This window comes from Oncorhynchus tshawytscha, linkage group LG23, assembly GCF_018296145.1.
Source record: "Oncorhynchus tshawytscha isolate Ot180627B linkage group LG23, Otsh_v2.0, whole genome shotgun sequence".
NCBI classification, from domain to species: domain Eukaryota; kingdom Metazoa; phylum Chordata; class Actinopteri; order Salmoniformes; family Salmonidae; genus Oncorhynchus; species Oncorhynchus tshawytscha.
The window spans coordinates 23,882,321-23,899,904 of NC_056451.1; the positions used below are offsets into that span (position 1 = coordinate 23,882,321).

The following is a 17,584-nucleotide window of genomic DNA, read 5'->3' on the forward strand; positions in this document are numbered from 1 at the left end:
GGTAGTCATTCAAAAATCATGTTAAACACTATTATTGCACACTAAGTGAGTCCATGCAACTTGTGACCTGTTAAGCACATTTTTACATCTGAACCTTAGGGTTGTCATTACAAAAGGGATTGAATACTTATTGACTCAAGATATTTCAGTTTAACATTTTTATTCATTTGTAAAAATTATGAAAAACATAATTCTACTGACATTATGGGGTATTGTGTGTAGGCTAATGACAAAAACATCTCAATTTAATTTTCAATTCAGGCTGTAACACAACAAAATGTGGAAAAAGTCGAGGGGTGTGAAGACTTTCTGAAGGCACCATGATCGGAGGCAGTGAGTGAGCGAAGCCTGCCTTCCTATCTGCCCACACTCAGCGTTTCTTTTCGCCACAGCGCACCGGCCGACGTAGGCCGCGTGTGCCAGTGTGGCGCGTCATTCCCACTGCTAGCTAGAGAACAGAACCCTCAATACTCTGCACACACAGTGCTGCTAATGTTCTGCTTATCATAGTAGCCTATCCAGTCCAAATACATGGGAAGGTGAGTCCCAGTCATTAATGGTCAAGTCACAAGTATACATTTATTTATTTAAAATCAGGACTCGAGTACTACAACACTGGCGTAGACTGCCAGTGGAAGTGGGTTGTGCTGTGTGTCTGTAGACTCTGTACCTTAAACCTCTTATCCTGCAGAACCTTCTTGATGGCAACCATCTCCTGGCTGTCAATGAGCCGGGCCTGGTACACCACGCCGAAGGAACCATTCCCGATCACCTTGATGTCTGTGTAGGACACCTCCTGTGGACGGTCTGGACCCTGGCCTGGTGTGGCCACCACAGTCGTCACCTTGCCACTGTCTCCTGGGGGAGAGGTACAGAGGTCAAAACACATTAAGGTACATAACCATTTGGGAATGGGGCTAAAGGTCCCCAAGTATTTTAGATGTTATCCAGATGCAGTGACACACACAGACACTGAGAGGACCATGACTCTGGTTTACAGGCAGGAAACGTAGTGACGGTCACCTCATCCTTTCCCCCAATCCCCTGAGGGGAAACACTAAACAAATGTTCATCACTCCCCCTCTCTCTTTAAATGTCCGTAACCTCGGAAGCCTCTCCCCACAGACACATAATACTAGCTGGTAATGAGCTGAAGTAGCTACAGTGAACCACCTCCACCCTGCCTCACCTTCCCCGGCTCCCCAGGGGGAGGCTGCACGCCTGGCTGTCACAGCTCTGAACTCCGCTAACCTCTTCACCCCCTCAATACACTGGCCAGTACGGTTTAAATACTAGGACCCTGACAATACTGAGAAATGCATTATTGCTTTCCTCTGTTTCTTGAGGTAATGGGCAATTTAACACAGTGGGTTGGGTGAAAGTGAGGGCTCTCCAACATCGCTTTAACAGAATGTCATAATGTCAGATCTATAATTACTGTCTTCATGCAATTGAGGGTGCGTTTTTAAAGTGTTTAACAGGGCCATTGTCTGTTAGGGCCGGGACAATACTAGTATTGCGAAACAAAACAACGCGGTTTAACTTCTTTAGGAAAAAATACCTAATGTTGGAAACTAACATGTTGTCATCCATTTTCCAAGCCATAGGGCACAATATTTTACATATAGTAAATTTTCAAAAGACCAAATAGTGGTCTGCTTCATGTTTTCATTGGTGACATGGAAAAAATATCACAATACTGGTATCATCACAGCCCTACTGTCTATCTGATGTGCGACCTTGTGGAAAGGAAGATTCTCTGAGTTCATACCGTGAGTGACAGTTCTACTTCGGGTCAGATGTGCAGTTCAGCGTGGTGTGTGTGTGTGAACGGTTGAGGGTGAACTGACTGACACACCAGTAGCACAGACTGAAGGGAGGAGGAACACTACAGTAGAGGTAGGGCCTGGAGCCAACTAGCTTGTCAGAGCCTGTGATAACATTGAATGGACAGTACAGTAGCACACCCAGTGAGTGTGTGCGCCGGTTCCTCCATTCGCCTGCCCCAACATGACCATGCTTTCTCTAATAACTCTGTATCTCCCAGTTCTACTCTAAAGTCTGACAAGGCCTCTAGAACACAGCTGTATAAGTAGGTGACTAGCTTAAGATTGTGTTGAGAAGACAAATTTGGATCTTCCTCTGCTGAAGATGGAAATGTATTTCATTTGGATCCTCTAATTGTAAAGCCAGATTTTTTATTGTATTTTTTTTGAGGGTATAAAGCCGGACTTTGTCAGTCTCAGGAATCAGACTGGAAGGGAGGGTGAATGGCCGGAGGTTTTGTTCAGCACTGCTAAAAGCATTAGGTGGGCGCAGTTGATTGATGGATTTAAAGTCAACTCCTATGATGTAGACTAGACACCTCTGGATGTCTGAAAGAGCTGGATGGCGTGTTTTAATAAACACACTGGAGATGCCTTACATAGCTTTTCACATACTAGTATATGAAGGGTTATCATAGCTAGTGGTAGATTTCACACTGGGTAGGCATTAGATTCATTGATTAATCCAAACCAGATCCTTACATGACTCACTAAACTATTCTTCCTTCTGACGTCTCATACGACCAGAGAACGTCAACTGATCTGTAATCATGTGGCTCACAGCGTTTGCGTCTGTGTATACCTCTTCTTAAGGAGTGGAGTCAGAGGGGAGTGTTAAATATGAAACAGCAGTGGCATGATAGTCACTTTAATGATGAATGCAAAGATGAGCAGTCAAACAGATCAGCTGTCAGGGAAGTGTTTTGGTTCCTAAAGAGGAAGTTAACACAGGTCTGATGAGTAGGATTGAATGAAAGAGTAAGAGGGAGAGAAGTGATTTCCAGAACACTCAGACTTTAGTCTCAAGTAACTCATCGCTTATTTCTAAATATAAAGCAAGTGAACACAGTCACTAAAAGGATTAGCGATTACACAGCCATGCATTACAACCAAACATGTATTTATGCCAGAGCTGCAGTATCCTACAAAGTTGACAGAGAGGTCGAGAATATTAACCAGATTAGTGGCACTGCCACTTACTCTTTATTACGGTGTTCCTCAACTCCAGCCCTGGTGGCCCACAACTGTAGTTTTGATCCAGCCCTGGTGGCCCACAACTGTAGTTTTGATCCAGCCCTGGTGGCCCACAACTGTAGTTTTGATCCAGACCTGGGCCAATTTCCCAAAAGCATTTTAAGCCTAAGTTGATCTTCGAAGTATAGGATCCTATGGTTCTAACAGTGAACTTGGCCTTAAGATGCTTTTGGGAAACAGGGCCCAGTACTAATATAGACACACCTGATGCAACTAATTCACTGACCATCAAGCCCTTTATTAGTTGAATCAGGTGTAGGTGTGTTAGTGCTGAAACAAATATGTGCAGACATGTGGGTCCCCAGGATAGGAGCTGAGAACGTTAGAGCAGTAGGAAGCTGGGAAACGTCAGTAACGCTACATGCAGCCCCAGGATACTAAGACAATCCTGTTGGCAATTATTGCCTATGACTTGTCTGACACCTTTTTGTCAGACATTTAGAACCCTTGATCTTGGCTTTGCACTTCATTTAGACAAGTCAATGTTACTTCCAGAAAACTAACAATAGCACAGCACCTTTGTTATGGTTTCTGGTAGGTCCAGACACCTCCAGACCAGGAACAACACTTATCAGTGGGCTAGGAAAAATCAGCAATGCAGTTTGAAGATCTGACCCCTCAGAATTACACAGTGAGACAGACATACACAAAGGTAGAGAGAAGAGCAGACCAAGTTGATGGGTAATCTTTCAACCACCTCCTGACATATTGCAGAGTTGACTTGTTACTGTTTGTTTGACATGGACATTGTGGCGCAATGTTCCAGATTGGGTTTTCCCCAAGTCTGACCATGTCAACACCTCCCTCTCTACCTCCCTCCCTGTAGATATTCTGCCAACACTGCATATCCAAACTACCATTGGGCATACAGTCAATTCCTGCCATTGCACTGGCTGTAAAAATTGGTGCGAATGAGACCCTTTGGAAGAATCCTCAACGTGCGGAAATCTCAATGGAAAGCAATAGGACTTGCCTAATTATGAAGATTATTTGATCTATCAATATATGGACGTGTCAAATTATGCAAATATGAGGAAAATCAATCATAGATCTTGAACAATAACGAGATGAGCCCAACACATATTGTATTTGGAAATACGTTGTTATGATAGATACGTAACGGTTCCTTACCACCCACATTATTGCTCAATCTAAAACGGTTGACCAAAGAACTGCAAAACAAAACTGGACTTGTAACGTTATAAAAATGACATTGACAGACCTTTGACACAGCTGGCTAATTCTATTCCTGCCTTGGACAAGCTAACCAAACTAGCACGTAAATTGTTCTTGAACAAGTTAGCTAGATTTAAAGCCAATTGGTCAGGGTCACGTTAAGCCATGTCGTATAAATTCCCAATAGTTTACGTTATGTGAACTGAATTAATGCTAACTTCGTCTCCCTAAATAGCATATATAGCTGTTAGCTAGGTTACCTGTCTAACGTTAGCTAGCTAACTAAGCAACCAGCTACATAACTTTCAATGCTAATAGCTAAGATTACCGGCTAACTAGCTAAATGAGGACGACAGTCAACCTCCTTTGATTTCACCTAGGTAGGTAACGTTACTGTTGATGCCCGGTTTCCAACTAAAAATATCACCGAAATTTGGTTCCATTCTATTTTCACCAATTTCTCCCCGTTTCTAACATCGTATAGACGTTTCGCCTCAAATGCTATGCTAGTTAACGTTAGCTAGATTTGCCACAATCAAAGCCCGGCTTGATCCCACTATCCCTTCTACAAAAACATACATAGCCTAGCCAGCTAGCTAGCTAGGTTTGCTTCTAGAAATGATAACATCGACAGTTTTATCAATTTGTTTAGTTAGATACTTCGTTTAAATTACCAGTACACACATATATATCCCGATCCCTTCGTTTTTTTGTTCAATTAGCTATACTCACGGGCTAGTTTCAAATTTCCGAAGCCAGTCGAGCTGCTCCCTGTGGCCTGTGAAGCCCCAGATTTTCCTGCAGAAATCCCTCCGGTAACAGACGATCCGGTGGCGGCTGAAACGGCTCCGGGAGCCCCTGGAGGCTCAGCAAACGAGCTGGTCCTGGGCCGCCCGCTGCCGCTCATATCTATGTGCGCTAAAGCCGGGGCAGGGGAAATGTTTGTTGCGATTTAAAGCCAAGCAGGCACAGAGTTGACCTATCCTTTCTAAAGTAGTCGTTACAAATTTAACTGCATTGGTAGCATATCGTTTTAGCTAGCTTGTACGTCTCCCCCTTTCTTCTTCGCTTGGCACAGTGGTTGGACTTGACGCACAGCAACGCGCTGGCTGATAGCATTGCTTCATGGGTAACGAAGTTTTGAGGGTAGATCCAACTGGGGTGTATCCATTACGCCAATTCTGTTGCAAAACGTTTCTTTAACGAACACAACGGAACGACACAGGGCGGAGCCTACCTGAATTTGGCCAACAGAAACTCTCGCTTCGTTGCAACATGCAACAGTTTGCAACTGTTTGGACTAATGATTACACCCCAAAGTGCACTTGTGGAGCTTAGTGGTTACAAACGGTAGAAGTATACAAATAAAGATAATATATTTCGTCTTCTAATAGAAAATACACACCAAAGACAGCTTATTCATAGTGCTTCTTATTGTGCTTGTCTTGACAATTTGTAATGCTCCCTAATGAATGGTGAGTGAAGAAATGATGACTGGTCTAAAATGTAATTTGCATTTAAATATTTTATTTTTTATAAGGAGTTGAAAATGTAGAGCAGTGCTTCCCAACCTTCCCAACCTTTTTTGGAATATTACCCTTGGTTGGGAACCACTGATGTAGAGATACCCAGGGGCTCAACAACAGCATAAATACATTTCAAGCAACATTTTGGGAAAGTCAGCAATGCAGTTTGAAGATCTGACCCCTCAGAATTACACAGTGAGACAGACATACACACAGAAAGGTAGAGAAAATAACAGACCAAGTTGACCATCTTGGCATAAAAAGAGATTTGAACATTTTAAAAAATATAGCAGGTTCACATGATGTTATCACCAGAAGAATGGAGAGTGGATTCTTCTCACTGCCTGGTGGGCAAGCACCTTTAGCCACTCTAGTCTTCATTCAGGCAGCTAAGAAGTTGGAGTAGAGGTGAGTGTCAGACTGTGGCAATTCAAGAACAAGTTATAGAAGTCATTTTATTGTTGTTTCAGATTGCAGGGTTAACAAACACTGTACATATTCTCATTATGGTGATATTAATATAGCATAACTATTATCCATTATTCAAAGTTTCCATTATTTAAAGTTTCAACAAATAGGATCAGATGAGCGCGGTTTAAAAAAAATGTAAAACAGGTCTAAAGTAGATAAAAAACAAATGACAAACCACACCGACATGGCGACAGTAAACTCCCACAACCGCAAATACACAGTACGTTTTTTGTGAAAATGCCCTAAAGACCGCTTGATGACTGACAGGGAATGTATCCAATCACTTCCTTCCTAAGTCACAAGGCCAGAGCGCAAGGCAGCAGCAGAGCGTGCCGACAACAGGGGGATGATCCGCGGACAAACGATGTTTTTCATACACCGAAATGTTTCTCTGCCAGAAGATTCACGATTTTAAATGCGTACCGTCAAATCAGTGCATTATTCACTTATAGCCGGAACGGAGAGTGCATTGTTGCTTCTGCGGAGCTTTGTGACTACCTCACGAGGGATTGTCCAACGACAGTAGATGAGAGGTAAGATTCTTTGAACGGGAGGGGAAGGAAGGGCCTGTCGTGTCTACCGGAGACCTGCGGGGAAAAGTGCATAGCGCCGCCTGACGACCGCCTTGAGCCGGGGAGCCACAGTCAGGAGACAGCGGTGCCTCCGAAGAGGTCTCGGATATCGGAGAGAGCGCCGCCAACAGCTCGCCACATGAATGATAACACACAGGAAGCAATGTTGCAAGCTATCATGCAGCACTGTGACTTGTATAAACTAAATGTCATGAATTATATGCCATATTTGAGTAGAAAAAATTTATCTAATAATACACGTCCCTGTTAACTATTTCACATCCCGTCTACCACCGTTTGGCGCCTACATGAAGTTAGCTTCTGCTGCTTATTGCAGCTTCTAATTAGCGTGTAGCTATCAGCTCTATTTTCTATGACGATTTTATGGAACCATGCAATAGCTACAGGGCAATTCCATGTTAACGGAATTACGCTGAGACTCAGATTTTTCACTTTAAAATGTATGCTAAACAAAAACATTTACTGGAACAAGATTGTAGATGCAAAGTTCGTTAACAGAAGTACAGTAAATCTATTTTGGTTATTGAACTACAGTAAGTGAAGTAACAGAATTACGGTAACGAAATTACATCATGGGTCCCTGATATGTACTACACAGAAATGCATCATTTATGGATATGAATTAGAGGTCGATGACTATGATTTTTCAACGCCGATACCGATTATTGGAGGACGAAAAAAAGCCAATACCGATTAATCGGCCAATTTTTTTATATTTATTTTAATTTTATTTATTTGTAATAATGACAATTACAACAATACTGAATGAACACTTATTTTAATATAATACATCAATAAAATCAATTTAGCCTCAAATAAATAATGAAACAATGTTCAATTTGGTATAAATAATGCAAAAAGAAAGTGTTGGAGAAGAAAGTAAAAGTGCAATATGTGCCATGTAAGAAGGCTAACGTTTCAGTTCCTTGCTCAGAACATGAGAACATATGAAAGCTGGTGGTTACTTTTAACATGAGTCTTCAATATTCACAGGTAAGAAGTTTTAGGTTGCAGTTATTATAGGAATGAAAGGACTATTTCTCTCTCTACGATTTGTATTTCATATACCTTTGACTATTGGATGTTCTTATAGGCACTTTAGTATTGCCAGTGTAACAGTATAGCTTCCATCCCTCTCCTCGCTCCTCCCTGGGCTCGAACCAGCAACACAACGACAACAGCCACCCTCGAAGCAGCGTTACCCATGCAGAGCAAGGGGAACAACTACTCCAAGTCTCAGAGCGAGTGACGTTTGAAACGCTATTAGCGCACACCCTGCTAAATAACTAGCCATTTCACATCGGTTACACCAGCCTAATCTCGGGAGTTGATAGGCTTGAAGTCATAAACAGCGCAATGCTTGAAGCATTGTGAAGAGCTGCTGGCAAAACGCACAAAAGTTCTGTTTGAACGAATGCTTACGAGCCTGCTGGTGCCTACCATCGCTCAGTCAGACTGCTTTATTAAATAATAGACTTAATTATAACATAACCCACACAAATATGAGCCTTAGGTCATTAATATGGTCGAATCTGGAAACTATAATTTCGTAAATAAAACATTTATTCTTTCAGTGAAATACGGAACCGTTCCGGACAAATTAGTTCGCAATGAGCCAGGCGGCCCAAACTGTTGCATATACACTGACTCTGCGTGCAATGAACGCAAGAGAAGTGACACAATTTCACCTGGTTAATATTGCCTGCTAACCTTTCTTTTAGCTAAATATGCAGGTTTAAAAATATATACTTCTGTGTATTGATTTTAAGAAAGGCATTGATGTTTATGGTTAGGTACATGTTTGAGCAACGACAGTCCTTTTTCGTGAATGCGCACCGCATTGATTATATGCAACGCAGGACACGCTAGATAAACTAGTAATATAATAAACCATGTGTAGTTAACTAGTGATTATGATTGATTGTTTTTTATAAGATAAGTTTAATGCTAGCTAGCAACTTACCTTGGCTTCTTACTGCATTTGCGTAACAGGCAGGCTCCTCGTAAGGCAGGTGGTTAGAGCGTTGGACAAGTTAACCGTAAGGTTGCAAGATTGAATCCCTGAGCTGACAAGGTTCAAATCTGTCGTTCTGCCCCTGAACAAGGCAGTTAACCCACCGTTCCTAGGCCATCATTGAAAATAAGAATGTGTTCTTAATAAATCCTTTTGTGACTAGGGGGCAGTATTTTCATTTTTGGAAAAATAACATGCCCGTAGTAAACGGGATATTATGTCAGGACAAGATGCTAGAATATGCATATAATTGACAGCTTAGGATAGAAAACACTCTAAAGTTTCCAGAACTGTAAAGATATTGTCTGTGAGTATAACAGAACTGATGTTGCAGGCGAAAGCCTGAGAAAAATCCAATCTGGAAGTGCCTCGTGTTTTGAAAGCACTTCGTTCCAATGCGTCCCTATTGAGCAGTGAATGGGCTATCAACCAGATTACTTTTTCTCCGTATTCCCCAAGGTGTCTACAGCATTGTGACGTAGTTTTACGAATTTATGTTGAAGAATACCCGTAAGTGGCTACATTGCGCAAGTGGTCACCTGATGCTCCCAGAGAGATTCTCGCGTAAAATACAGAGGTAGCCATTATTCCAATCGGTCCTAATTGTCCCGGTGGATATATTATTGAATAGATATTTGAAAAACACCTTGAGGATTGATTATAAACAACGTTTGCCATGTTTCTGTCGATATTAAGGAGCTAATTTGGATTTTTTTGCGGGGTTTTCGTGACTGCAATTTCCGGGTGATTTCTCAGCCAAACGTGAAGAACAAACGGAGCTATTTCGCCTACAAAAATATTATTTTTGGAAAAAAGGAACATTGGCTATCTAACTGGGAGTCTCGTGAGTGAAAACATCCGAAGCTCATCAAAGGTAAATGATTTAATTTGATTGCTTTTCTGATTTCCGTGACCAAGTTACCTGCTGCTAGCTGGACAAAATGCTATGCTAGGCTATCGATAAACTTACACAAATGCTTGTCTAGCTTTGGCTGTAAAGCATATTTTGAAAATATGAGATGACAGGGTGATTAACAAAAGGCTAAGCTGTGTCTCAATATATTTCACTTGTGATTTTCATGAATAGGAATATTTTCTAGGAATATTTATGTCCGTTGCGTTATGCTAATTAGAGTCAGTCGATGATTACGCTCCCTCGTACGGGATGGGGAGTCACTAGAGGTTCTTAACTGACTTGCCTCGTCAAATCAAGTTGTAAAAATAAAAATCGGCATCCAAAAATACCGATTTCCGATTGTTATGAAAACTTGAAATCGGCCCTAATTAATCGGCCATTCCGATTTAATCGGTCGACCTCTAATATGAATGTAATTTTCTTTATTGTGATTCATCCTGAATAGGTACACAAAGGTAGAAATATGCAATATCATCCTTTGCATATATGGGTATCATTCTACACACGGGCTATTATTCGAATGAGCTCCGCCCACAAACAAGACCTAATCTGAACCAATCAAACTTCTATGTTTCACAAGTTTGGACATTACAATAGAGTACAGTACATTACTGTGCTCTACTGTACGGAACTCTACTGTACTATACTCTACTTTTCTTCACTGTACTGTGCTGTCCAATCTTGTGAAACATAGACGTTTATGATTGGTTCAAATTTGGTCCTGTCACCAATCATGGATGTCTGTGTTTGGGTCAAATCAAGGCCGGCCCTGACTGGCCCCCAAAATGACGTATGTGGACGTTGACATTTCAACTACTTTTCAACGTCCATGGACTTCCGGTGCTCAGTGGGTGCGGATGCTGGTTACAGTTTTAGTAAATGGAAAGAGAGGGGGCTCTTGGGTAGTCGTCAGTAAGAACCGGGAGAGGTGATATTAACTAGAGAGAGAAGAGGGAGAGGTTGTCCAGACTGTTTTCACACTCTCGCTTTGACCACCAGACAACAGAAAGAGACAAACAGTTATGAGCTGAACATAACAGTATGCCAGTGGAAGGGAGGACATTATGATTTGATTTCTCATTATGTTCAATTCAATTGCTGTAATTCCGTTACTGTTTTTTCTGTAATTATGTTACCAATTTGGTAACAGAATTACGAGTTATAATCACTAAATAATTCAGAAACTGTAAAAAACACAAACTAATTGGTAGGTCTACCTTGTTGCTTCTGTGAACTTTCATTATCATCTTAAAGATATGTGGTTTTTGGTAACGGAATTACAAGGCACAAGGCAGTGTTTTAAGAAGGCAACCTACATTTTAGTTTTGGATAAATGATTTAAATGTTGTTTACCTAAATATTACTTCAACATTATTGTGTTTTGATGTATTTCTAATACCTTTTTTAATGAGGCTTATCTGGTAAATCTAAGACCTCTTTCCATCTGTTTGACCAGAAAACGAAGCAATTACTAGAAACATTTATCTATGACTTCATTTGACACCCATTTTGATATATATATTTTTTGTTATTCATTTTAATTGTATTTATTTAACCCTTAGATGACTGAGAACACATTCTCATTTACAGCAACGACGTGAGGTTTGTTACAGGGGAGAAGAGGGGCGATGAGTGAGCCCATTGTAAGCTGGGGATGATTAGGTGGCCATGATTGTATGAGGGCCACATTGAGATATGCTCCTATCAACATCACATGTTGGTGCTCATGCCTCCTTTAACATGGAAATGACCTACATCATTGTAAACTAAAATAATGTCTATGGGCCAGTTGGGGATTGGGACAGGTGTTACCAAATAGCTGACAGACTACTGTATTTTGCTTTTTTTCAGGCTCCCTCCCTGTTGTCCTGACATCACAGAACATCATAGTGAGAGACCTGAGGAAAGAGGCTAGCTACTTTACAAATCATTGTTACTGGTTCAAGCCCTAAAACTCACAACAACCTGTTTGTTCACTAACAGACATCAGTCTTCAGTTCAACAATCGAGGCACACTTGTATCAAGATCGTAACACAGAGCTATAACTCAGACCAGGACAGGAGCCTTTTTATCATTCATTGAATTGTGCTGACTAACACACACGGTCCTTCAAAAACCGCCTTGCAGTAGCCATGGATGACCAGCAGGAGGACCCAGAGGGAATGTACGACGTGCAGCACCAGTACATGTGCAGCGAGTGCCACCAGCTCTTCAACACCCTAGAAGAAGTGCTGATGCACCAGCAGATCCACACAGGGCAGGAGGGAGAAGAGGGGGAGGCTGGGGAGGCCATGGCCATCCAGGGCATCTCAGAGTACGGGGACAGCCAGTACCAGTGCCTGGAGTGTGGTGCCCTCCTCAGGAACCCAGATGAACTGCTACTGCACCAGGAGCTGCACATGAGAGAGGCAGGGTTGGAGACAGAGGACCATGGTGAGAGGGAGGGGATGGTGGAGGACAGGAAAGGGTGGATATGTGTCTTAAGGAGGGGGGTTGAAGGTGGTGGTTTGTTTCAAGGATGAAAGGCAGAGGTTGTTTGAATGTAGAGAGGCTAGATAGTGAGACTCACCTGCTGAACATTGTGTTGTGTTCCCCAGAACTGTGTGAGGTGTTGGAGACAGACGAGGCAGGGACAGAGGGCCAGGTGTCGGGGCCTGTCCAGTACCAGTGCCTAGACTGCCTGGCCCTGTTTGACTCTCCAGAGGTGTGGCTGGCCCACAGACAGACCCACAGCAAGAGCAGCACGCACAGTGCCACAGAGACTGTGAGTATTAAATGCCAACACATTTCATCAGAAAACCCTTCATCAAAGGGCTTACAGGCTGGCGTTCTTTAGCGCAAAAGCAGACAGGCAGAATTAGGTGTTTCCTTTCTTGGCTCAAACTTCCTCCTCTCTCTTCCAGGAGTATGTGTTGCAGCCCGATGGTACTGTGACACCCTTGGTCAGTGTTCAGAACTTTGTCTTGAGTGAACAACAAGCTGGGGAGATCTTAGCACAGGTACTGTACACACTTCATGTCAAAAAGCTTTTTAAAACCAGTAACAAGTTATTTTCACTCAAACTTGATCATGTCCGTGCCCCCCTCTCAGGTCCTGGCCCAACAACAACAACATCAGTCTGCCCCCCAGCCCTCGACCCCCTCCCGGGCCACCTTCCCACCCCCCGTCTCCCCCTTCCCGGCTCGGCCACCATGCGTCTCCAGATCTGCAGTGCCCAGGCCCTGGCCGATGGCTCCAGTACCCCCGGCCTACGGCGCGCCAAGCTGCTGCCCCCTCTGCTCACTCCTCTAGGGGTGGGCTCGGTAGGAAAGCTGGGGGTTCCAGAGAACGGCTTCCAGAGACTGGAGGTGGCGCTGTCTGCTGTCCGGGAGGAGAAAGAGCAGCAGGGGGAGGTGGTGATCTTCCACCCCTATGAGTGCTCTGAGTGTGCCCTCCTCTTCCAGACCCCAGAGGACTTCCTGCAACACCAGGGGGAGCACTTCCTGGCCCAGGAGAAGGAGAGCGGTGAGGACGGGGTGATGATGGGATACGAGGGGGACAGAGGGAGGGAGGAGGAGAGAGAGGAGGAGAATGGTGGGAGGGTGGCAGAGGAGAGGGGGAAGGGAAGGGGGAGACGCGCCCTGGCTAAAAGATCTAGAAACACACCCCTATGCCTGCACTGCAGCCAATGCCAGCGTACCTTCACGTCAGCCAATCGGCTGGCGGCACACAGGCGCGTGCACGAGCATGGCACATACGAGTGTCGGGAGTGCGACAAGGTGTTTAAGAAGGCGATGTCACTGCAGACACACATGCGCTCTCACTCCGGGGAGGCTCGGTATCTGTGTGTGGACTGTGGTCACGGCTTCAACACAGAGATGACTCTCATCATACACAGGTAGGTGCCTGACCAGACATCATGTTCTCATCATGCACCATCACAATCCCCAATGTTTTTCTGTCTATTGCTTTTTGAATGCTGTTTTGTATTGAGGTCTCTGAGACAAATCTTCTCTTCTCTTTTTATATCTGCCCATCCCTACTTCTCTCTTCATCCCTCACGTCATCCCTCGCTCCGTCCTGTAGGAAGTCTCACACAGCAGAGCCGCTCCACAGGTGTGAACACTGTGCCAAGACCTTCACCAATATGACCAAGTTCCTGTACCACCGTAGAACACACACCAAAACAGCCACCACTACACCTACCCCTGTCGTCCTGGTAACCACGTTTTCTTTTTAAAAATGGTAATATTGTTCTTATAGTTCCAAATTCTAACTTGAGAAATGTTTTGCGCAATTCATCAATGAGAAATGTATGCAAATGTTTTGTTTCTCTAGTTAAATTCAGTCCCATACCGGTCAATGTATGAGCATGTGTTTTGACAATGTCCTGTGCAGGTCCCAGCGGCCCCCAGGAGGATGTCCCTGTCAGCCCTGTCCATCCTTCAGAGAGCCCGGGCCCTGAGGGAGAGGGGTGAGGGCAGCCCCATGGAGGGTGACGAGGAGAACCTGATGGCCCCCCTTACTGAGGCTGAGATGGAGATAGGCGAGTCAGGGGAGGACACTGCCTCCAGCTCCCTGAGCAGGGCAGAGGGAGGAAAGGAGAACATGGTGGATGTGGAGGGGACACCAGGGGGCAGTGGAGAGTCCCAACCGGGAGAACATACTGCTGATCCTGGTTCCTCTACTGACCCTAACCCCTCTGGTCCAGCTGGCCCCCGGGGAGCGTTCCCCTGCCCCTCCTGCCCTCAGGCTTTCCCCTCTCTGCTCCGCCTGGTCAAACACCGCCATACGGCCCACGTCTCCGAGCGACACTTCAAGTGCTCCGTGTGCACCAAGACCTTCAAGAAGCATATGCACCTACGTAACCACCTGCGCACACACACCGGCGAGCGGCCCTTCCAGTGCTCAGACTGCGGAAAGACCTTCTCGTCCCTGGCCAACCTGTCTCGCCACAACCTCACCCACTCTGGCGTGCGCCCCTACCGCTGCGACATCTGCCACCGGACATTCACCCAGTCATCCAACCTCCGGCAGCACCGCCTACTCCATGCCAACCTCCCTCCCTGTCCCTGCCCGGACTGCCCCGCCACCTTCGTACGGCCGGCCAAGCTAGCCCCCACCGCTACACTGTTCACCCGGGGGCCCCGGCCCCGTTCTCCTGCCCCCAATGCCAGGCTGGTTTCCTGCACAGGAGGAAGAGAGACCGCCACTGTCAGGAGGTCCACCCCACTGAGGCCCAGGAAGACAGAGAGGGAGGGTTAGAGAGCCAGCCCCAAGTGTGCCCTGACGGGGAGCTCCTCTCAGAGCCCTCCACCTCAGAAGACACCGGGACCACCAGCATCATGAGAGGGGGCCTGGACTGCACTGTGTGTGGGAAGAAGCTCAACTCTGCAGCCAACTGGCGTCTGCATCAGCTGAGCCACGGCCTGGTTCCTGGTCGGTCCTGTGGTGGTGCAGTGGCCAGGGGTAAATCCCACCAGTGCCTAACCTGCGGTAAGCTGTTTGTCTCCTCCTCTGGCGTGACCTTGCATCAGCGCATCCACACAGGAGAGCGCCCCTTCCCCTGCAACCTGTGTGGCAAGCGCTTCCGGCAGAACACGCACCTGCGAGAGCACCTGCGCACGCACACAGGGGAGCGGCCGTTCCGCTGCGAAATATGTGACAAGGGCTTTGTCCAGAGCATGCACCTGGCGGAGCACCGGCGTACGCACACGGGGGAGCGCCCCCACGCCTGTCTGGTGTGCGGCAAGGCCTTCAAGTCCTTCTCCAATCTGCGGAACCACAGGAAGACCCACGCACGCCAGCAGAGGCAGGAGGAGGTGGCCGCAGCACAGGTTGCCATGGAGACCAGCGCCGCCGTGGCGCTAGTGGAGGCATCCCAGATGGAACTGGCCAATGGGCAGCCTCAGCTGTTCCACATACAGACGTCGACCCTACAGCAGGTGAGGGGGAGGGGCTAGCGGGGTCTGTGTGCGGCCTCTGAGGGTGTGTTAGTCTGTAAAATTGAGAAAATATGTTGTTCAAATATGTTTTTCTCTCACATCCTCCATACAATGCTTCCTTTCCTATCCAGACCCAAGGTACTCCCACCATCATGTGTAATGAGTTTGGGGAGACCATCGCCATCATAGAGACCAGTGAGGGAGGAACCCTACCCCTGGCTGAGGCTATAGAGATCTACCACACAGCCCTGGAGAACAGTCTGGGGATGGACTCCATCTCTGTAGACAGTCTACAGCTCATCTAAAGGCCAGACAGAGACAACTCAGAACCATGACCGGACCATCAGATAACCCTCACACGACAATCTAGATATTCTGAGGGTCAAAGAGACACGACTCAGAACTATCACAGACCTGTCATAGAACCATCACACAAGCCTCAAAGATGTATCTACAGCTACTGAGAGCCAGTGAGAGGCTCAACTATTGGAGAACCATGACAGAACTACCTGTGTGGGCTGTGGGAGTGTACTGACTCTTGACTGGCAGAGAGCATGTTTTACTGACTGTTATCCTATTGGGGTGAATGTATGGGGAGCAGTAGAATATTAAACTGGGATCGAGTGAACTACAGGAGTGTAGGAACACTGGTCTGGTTTTCATTGTTGAGTACAAAAATGATTGTCTACAATTGCAGCAGGCAGGACAACAGTAGGTGTTCATTCACTCCTCCAGACCAAATGTGTTACGATCTCATGTTCAGAAAGACAGGGCAGAGCCGGTCAGTGACGGTGGAGAGGTAGTTGTGACAGAGGGCCATTTCCTGTGTTTGTCATGTTCTTGACTGCCCGTGGATGTTCATTCAGTGCTTGTCTGTAATATGTGATTTTTACTTTGAAAACAATGACTGTTTCTCTTTTTGCTGTAAATAGATAAATTAATGATTAAATGATATTTGATAATATTCTATGACTGTTTTGTTATGTGACTGTGTGTGTGTGTTACTGTGTCTTGTGATTGGGGTTGATACTGGACCCCATTCACCCTCCTTTTGAAGAACGGATCAAGCCCAGGGAAAATTAACATACAGTGGGGCAAAAAAGTATTTAGTCAGCCACCAATTGTGCAAGTTCTCCCACTTAAAAAGATGAGGCCTGTAATTTTCATCATAGGTACACTTCAAATATGACAGACAAAATTAGAAAGAAAAAAAAATCAAGAAAATCACATTGTAGGATTTTTAACAATGTCCGTGTTGCCCAGCAACAGCCCCAAAACATCACTGCTCTAGAGGAGATCTGCATGGAGGAATGGGCCAAAATACCAGCAACAGTGTGTAAAAACCTTGTGAAGACTTACAGAAAACATTTGACCTCTGTCATTGCCAACAAAGGGTATATAACAAAGTATTGAGATAAACTTTTGTCATTGACCAAATACTTATTTTCCACCATAATTTGCAAATAAATTCATTAAAAATCCTACAATGTGATTTTTCCCCCTCATTTTGTCTGTCATAGTTGAAGTGTACCTATGATGAAAATTACAGGCCTCTCATCTTTTTACGTGGGAGAACTTGCACAATTGGTGGCTGACTAAATACTTTTTTGCCCCACTGTAAGGGCAAGCACACACACTTTATATTGTTTTAAGTGCAGTATTCTCCTTCTCAATAAACGTCTTCATAAAAAATGTATATCTTTGCTTGTCCTAGCATTCTCCAAAATGACTAAACTGTATATATGCAGTTGAAGTCAGAAGTTTACATACACCTTAGCCAAATACATTTAAACTCAGTTTTTCACAATTCCTGACAAAAATAACTGTCTTAGGTAAGTTAGGATCTCCACTTTATTTTATGAATGTGAAATGTCAGAATAATA

The 17,584-nt window shown here is 44.9% G+C and overlaps 2 protein-coding genes across 2 annotated transcripts in view; one reads left to right on the forward strand and one right to left on the reverse strand.

The window, feature by feature from the left end:
• Window positions 1-5,369, reverse strand: part of LOC112226145 (glycogen synthase kinase-3 beta-like) — a 28,820-nt gene extending 23,451 nt beyond the window's left edge. The window contains exons 1-2 of the mRNA XM_042304952.1: window positions 4,989-5,369; window positions 671-858 (exon numbers count right to left, since the gene is read on the reverse strand). Of these exons, the coding sequence (XP_042160886.1) occupies window positions 671-858; window positions 4,989-5,163 (363 nt within the window). The 5' untranslated portion in view covers window positions 5,164-5,369. The remainder of the gene's footprint in view (window positions 1-670; window positions 859-4,988) is intronic.
• Window positions 5,370-6,300: 931 nt separating this feature from the next.
• LOC112244084 (zinc finger protein 574) lies at window positions 6,301-16,665 on the forward strand. Its single transcript, XM_042304953.1, is given in 10 exon segments — window positions 6,301-6,786; window positions 11,905-12,210; window positions 12,375-12,541; window positions 12,681-12,776; window positions 12,868-13,005; window positions 13,008-13,654; window positions 13,843-13,975; window positions 14,155-15,020; window positions 15,023-15,701; window positions 15,833-16,665. Coding segments are annotated over 9 exon segments (3,201 nt in total). The 5' UTR covers window positions 6,301-6,786; window positions 11,905-11,909; the 3' UTR covers window positions 16,007-16,665.
• The last annotated feature ends 919 nt before the right edge of the window (window positions 16,666-17,584 follow it).